Genomic DNA, 6,000 nt, shown 5'->3' with positions numbered 1-6,000 from the left:
ATAACGATCCACGAAAAAACCTTTTTTACGAGGGTTATTTTCACTATTAAGTTCCACGAGTACTTTCGACCTCCACCGAAGTCTGCTTCAGGTGGTGAGTGTCGACCCGACCGTTGTAACGATGTTGCCAACGATGTAAATAAATAAACGTGCGCGTCGGGTTTCACCCCTCCGACCGCCATTGCTCGAACTCCTCGAATAAATACTTCCACGCCTGTGCAAGTGTTTCCCCGTCCTTGTAGTTGATGCAGTTGCCCCCCCTGCTAGCTTTGTGAATCTCCCAGGCCTCCAGGTGACGGATGTGATCCGCGCGGAACACGTGTCTGATAACTTTGGTGTTCCGGAAGTCCGCCCTTATTTCAGGGTCGGTGACAGACCTCGGTGGAGGTCGAAAGTACTTGTGGAACTTAATAGTGAAAATAACCCTCGTAAAAAAGGTTTTTTCGTGGATCATTATATAATTTATATTTATACATTTCCTTTATTTTTATTTTATCTATTATATTTTACATAGCATTTAAAATATTATATATACAACTAAAAAAATTAATTAAAATTTCTAAATTTCAAATTTAAAATAATAAAAATTTAAGCAGATTTATAATACAGTAGAGCATCGATTATCCGACCCCTGATTAACCGTCACCTCGGTTAACCGACTGCGTTCTAGTCGGCAAATTCAAATGTCCGCTAGTGATGTGGCACCACAATATTTGGCTATGTCTTGGCTACTTTAATATTATTTTTGTTAAATTTTTGCGTGTTTTAGCTGGCAACATTGGCTCAACCATGAAAGGGAGGTCAGTATTTAAACGAGGCTTAATTTTCTAATTATGAGTGGTTGTTTGTTTTGTGAGCAATAAAATAATTTGTTAAGTTCAGTTGTAACATGTGTCAGGTGTGTGGATGTCAGCAAGTGGTGATGGACAGTCCACAGCTTGGTCACACGTGTCAGGTGGGTGAGGTAACAGTATCCCCAAGAATGTGGGGGAGATTGTCCCGCCTAGAGAGGGAAAATTTGTGGCTTCCCTTTGTGGTGTGTAGAGTCAGTGTGTGTGTGGAGGCAGTGCTGAGAGGAGTGCTGGCCGCAGTACTGACCGGGGAGCTAACCAGAGTGGGTAGCTGTGTTGCTGGTCAAGAACCAGTATTGTAGTTATCAAATGATTGTCGGGTACCGGAGTGTTGCTCGATTGTGGAGTGCCAGAGAGTCACTCACGTATTAGAGACATTAAAGTGTAATTGTGTTGTTATTGTTAGACAAGAAGTGTATTGTGTTTTTTTGACCGTGTAAACAGGAACATTTCATACCACCATCATAACAACATCAATTTTGTATACAACATTTTCTGGTCTGTCGATATACAACATAATTTTAAAATAATTTTTAACGATACAATAGCGACGATTATTATTTTAAAAAAAATTTCATATGCTTAACATGGAGGAAAATTCAACGCAAAGTAGGTTAATATCTATATACTAATATACTAATTACATGGGATATAATAATATACTACACTAATAATAGATTTTTTCATACTTTTTGGTTATCTGACTTTTCAATTATCCGACCAACCCCAGTCCCCAATTGAGTCGGATAATCAATGCTCTACTATATTTTGAAACTTTTATTTTTTTAATTGAAAAAAAAATGTTAAAACAGAATATAAACATTAGCTTTAGAGAGTATTTATGCTTTTGAGAAATTAATTACTTTGTACAAAAATCTTAAAAATATCTATTTAATTTGTTTTTCTTCTTAATTTTATTACATAACAGCTGAATTTTAGCTTAAATTAAAATTGTAGTGACCTATCATGTAAAGTTGTTTTGAAATTTAAGCAAAATTTTACTGACCCTGTACATTTTTTACATTAGCTTTTATTTCCTCATTGATCCTATCAAGATCTTCTTTCAATTTGTTGTTATTTACTTTAAGTTGATCTATAGTCTGAAAAAATGAAAAAAATTTTTTTAATAATAATAAATTTAGTAAAATTATTAAATAGACTAGTTCATCAACTATTTTATTTGAATTCTCAAATTTTTCATTATAACTTATATCAATATTTATTTTTTTATTTCCTTATTTCTTCATAAATTTTTAAATTCATGGATCATTAATCATTAATGCATTTTACTTAATAGTATATAGCTGTAAGCTTCTTGCCTCTAATAAATAAAATAAAATAATTATCTCAAATAACCAGTTGGTAGAGATATATAAGGCTTATCAAACTGTAATGGAGACAAGTAATCGAGATCACATCAAGAAAATAAGATTTGGAGAATGCATTTTGGTCTTCACTAGACCCTTATATAAATAGTTGGCCACAATTATATAAATATAGATACCTGCAATATTTAACTTAATAGTTAAAGGTTACATGGGAATACTGCAACTGTTCATACATTCATCTGGTTACAATTTCTATGAATTTTCACATATTTTTTTCCTTCGAAATATGACAATTTATAGCCTTGCAAATTAAAAAAAAATAAAAATAAATCATGTAAAAATGTAAGAAACAGTTTATTGTGAAAAAATAAACACTGCTAACAAGAAGCAGTGCAAGTCAAATTGGCAAGCACTGCCACAATACACTGCTTTCTGTAGGTCCAACAAAAAAATTGTTCTATTGCACTGATGATTTATGAAACAAATAATAAAATAATTTTTGTTGTTATTTCAGTTTCAGAATATAAAGATGTTTGCAAATATTTGCAATATTTATTTAAAAAAATCAGTGTTTTGTTTTCTTCATTGATTTGATTTTAAACACACAAGATGATTTTCACTTTAGAAAAACATTTATATCAAAAAACTCAATATTGATACTGTTTACTGTAACAAGATGATATATCATTGTGATCAAAAAGTATCAGGAATGGTTCATTTAAACTATGTGCATGCAAAAAGTGCCATTGTCTTTTCTGTGTTGTTTGATACAACTTTCATTGCCATTTAGCAGCAATCTATATGTTGTTTGTTTTCATTTGGAAATAAAAGTTGTTTTGTGTAAAAAAATTTTTGTGCAGTGATTTTTTAAGATGTCAAGTGTAATTGAGCAAAGAATGTAAGTTAAATTTTGTTTTTGCAATGGAATCACAGCTACAAAAACATTGAAAATGTTATAAAAAGCCTTTGTTAATGATAGTTTATCAAAAACAAGAGTTTTCAAATGATACAAAATGTTCAAAGAAGGCAGTGAACACAAAAAATGAACCATGTTATGATAGACCATCCACTTCAAATGATGAACAACATGCTGCTCAAGTCAGAGATTTAGTGTTCAATAATCATTGTTTAACAATTAGAGACATTATTGGACATGTTCCCGTATCATTTAGATCTTTTCAAGCAATTTTAAAAGATCATTGGGCTTGAAGTGCATCACTTCTTGAGTTGTCCTGAAAATGTTGAATTTTTTCCAAAACAAGAATATATTCAAGTGACAGGAAATGCTTTTTCAAGGCAAATCGGTCTTAAAACACATCATCATGGGTAATGAAACATGGTTCTACACTTTTGGCACCAAACAGCTCAACAATCAAGTGAATGGTGCTCAAAACGTAAAGTAAGACTGAAAAGGCCACATCAAAGTAAGTCAAAAATCAAGGTCATGTTGACTGATTGTGGTGGTATTGTGTATCATGAATTTTTTCCAACCACCAAACTGTCAACAAAGAATACTATTTGAGCATTTTGCATTGTTTACGTGAAGCAATTCATAGAAAAATAAACTGATTTACGGTGAGAAAACTCATGGATTTTGCACCATGATAATGCACCTGCTCACAATGCTCGTTTGTGAATTTTTTGCCAAAAATTCAACAAATATGGTTCTACAAGCTCTATATTCACCTGATATGGCACCATGTGACTTTTTCCTGTTTTTCTCAGCTAAAATTTTCACTTTGTGGCTGTTTTAAGTCAACTGATGCCATAAAACAAAATTCACCATAACTCCTGAAGGAGTTTCATGAAAATGACTTTAAAGCTTTAAAGTTTCAAGGATTGGAAAAAAAAACATTGGCATAAGTGCATTGCAGTGGGAGAGGATTACTTTGAAAAAAACAAAATAAATTTTGATGAATAAATTCAAATCTTGCATTTTATTGTACCACCAATAATACTTTTTGATCATAGTGGTAAAATGCCAATAGTTAAAACAAAGGGAATGCAAACTAATACAAAACACTGCTAGTAAGACCAAGATATTACTGTATTACAATGGTCTTGACACTATCATAAGATAAAACTATGTCTCAAGATTTATCATCACTGAAGAAAATATCATCTTTAAAAATACAGAATGGTATTTTAAACTATTTGACTACTCAGATGTCATGATATTTTACGAAGAATCAAGCGAAAGTCAAATTTTTGATTCTTCATAAAATAATGAAAGTTTTTTAAAATTTGAATCAAAATGTATTTATTCTCTTTTCTGAATTTTTTTCAAAAATGTTTGAACTTAATATTACAAATTCAAAAAACTATACATTCCTTATTTTTTTAATCACAAATTTAAAGTCAAAATTCATTACAATAATTAAACAACATAATCCAATATTAATTTTGTAAAATAAAGCTCTAATAATAATACTATAGTAGAAAATTGGTTTAACATATTTCTGCATTTAAGTTTTTTTTACCAGTTCCTTTGAATATTCATAAACCACAATGTTTAACATTACTATATTTAGCATTTTTCAATTTTGCATATTTTCAGAATTTAATATATTGAAAATTTAACATTTTTCAAGGAAATTTTCATTTCAAATCATATTTTCAAAAAAAGTATTATTTTATGTTTAGATAGTCAGAAGAATTATAAGTTTGATGAATTATGATGATGTTTTGCCACCTTCAGATAGCAAGTAAAGTTAGGTTTTTGCAGTTAACTACAGATTCTGCAATTCAGATAATAGTATTCTTGTGCAACTACAAATCCAGACATTATAGCAACAAATACAAAATGCAAAAAGTAGTACTTAATGCACAATAGTAATGATAGCATATCAAATCCTCAACAGAAACCAAACTTAATTACTTTGAAAAGATGGCTTAACAGTCTTTTTATTTTTGTGTAAAACATACATAGAAATATCAATTGTTGTGCATTATATTGTATGAAATAAAGCTTTCATATAAACATTTATACTGGTATTTGTTTTTCTTCACTTTATCCATTCTGAATGCATATATACATATATTTGTATGATCTGGCATGTTTTGTAAGAATGTTCAGATTTTACATTTGGTTTAGTTTCATGAGATGTAGCAATGCAACATGGACAATCTGCCAAAGGAGATGCCTTTCACAAGAATCTTACTATGGAAACTGGCACACAGATACCTACTTAAGTGTAAGATACATGAAGAAAACCTAGAAGCTTAGGTTAGCAGAGGTTAGCTTGCTGGTGAGGCACAAAGCTGCAATCAATTATCAGTGTTCAGTGATTTCATCAACTCAACCACTGGTAGGCTAGATTTTTCAGATTCCCTAATTTACCATTTATTTTCATCAGTTCTTTGAAAAACATTAAAACCAAGTTTCTACTGTAATTTTATTAAATATAATAATGTTATTTAGTAATCTACTTTCAAAACATTCATATTTTATAAAAATTATTAAAAATTTATATTTATAAAGTTTTATTTCATACCTCATTCTTTTCATTAATTATAATATCTTTTTCTGCTATAATATCCCTCTTTTCAATTTTTATTGATTCAAGCTCTGACCGTAAAGCTACAACCTCTTCCTGAAGATCACTTATTTTGTTATTGGACATCTTCAGAATATTTTCTAAATTCTTCAATTGTTCTGCCTGATTGGCTAGATTCTTAGATTCTTCTTCTTGAGCACGTAATAACTTGTTAGCTTTAACCTGTATTTTATTTTTTTAAATTTATTCAATTTTAATTTTATTTTTTACTTTAAATTAGAATGTAAATATTACTATTAAATAAATCTATTATTAATTAAAATA

General features: G+C 30.0%; 1 protein-coding gene across 1 annotated transcript in view; it reads right to left on the bottom strand.

Annotated features, from left to right (window-relative positions):
* LOC111623950 (unconventional myosin-Va-like) overlaps window positions 1–6,000 on the bottom strand; it is a gene marked incomplete at its 5' end in the record, with an annotated part of 101,017 nt that overhangs the window by 70,653 nt on the left and 24,364 nt on the right. Inside the window, 2 exons of the mRNA XM_023366690.1 lie at window positions 1,858–1,951; window positions 5,674–5,898. Of these exons, the coding sequence (XP_023222458.1) occupies window positions 1,858–1,951; window positions 5,674–5,898 (319 nt within the window). The remainder of the gene's footprint in view (window positions 1–1,857; window positions 1,952–5,673; window positions 5,899–6,000) is intronic.

The sequence above is a fragment of the Centruroides sculpturatus genome, unplaced genomic scaffold (assembly GCF_000671375.1).
Source record: "Centruroides sculpturatus isolate CEXI.00-Female unplaced genomic scaffold, Cexi_2.0 scaffold401, whole genome shotgun sequence".
Lineage (NCBI taxonomy): Eukaryota > Metazoa > Arthropoda > Arachnida > Scorpiones > Buthidae > Centruroides > Centruroides sculpturatus.
The sequence above is the reverse complement of the archived record's forward strand: the minus strand, read 5'-3'. Positions and strand labels throughout refer to the sequence as shown.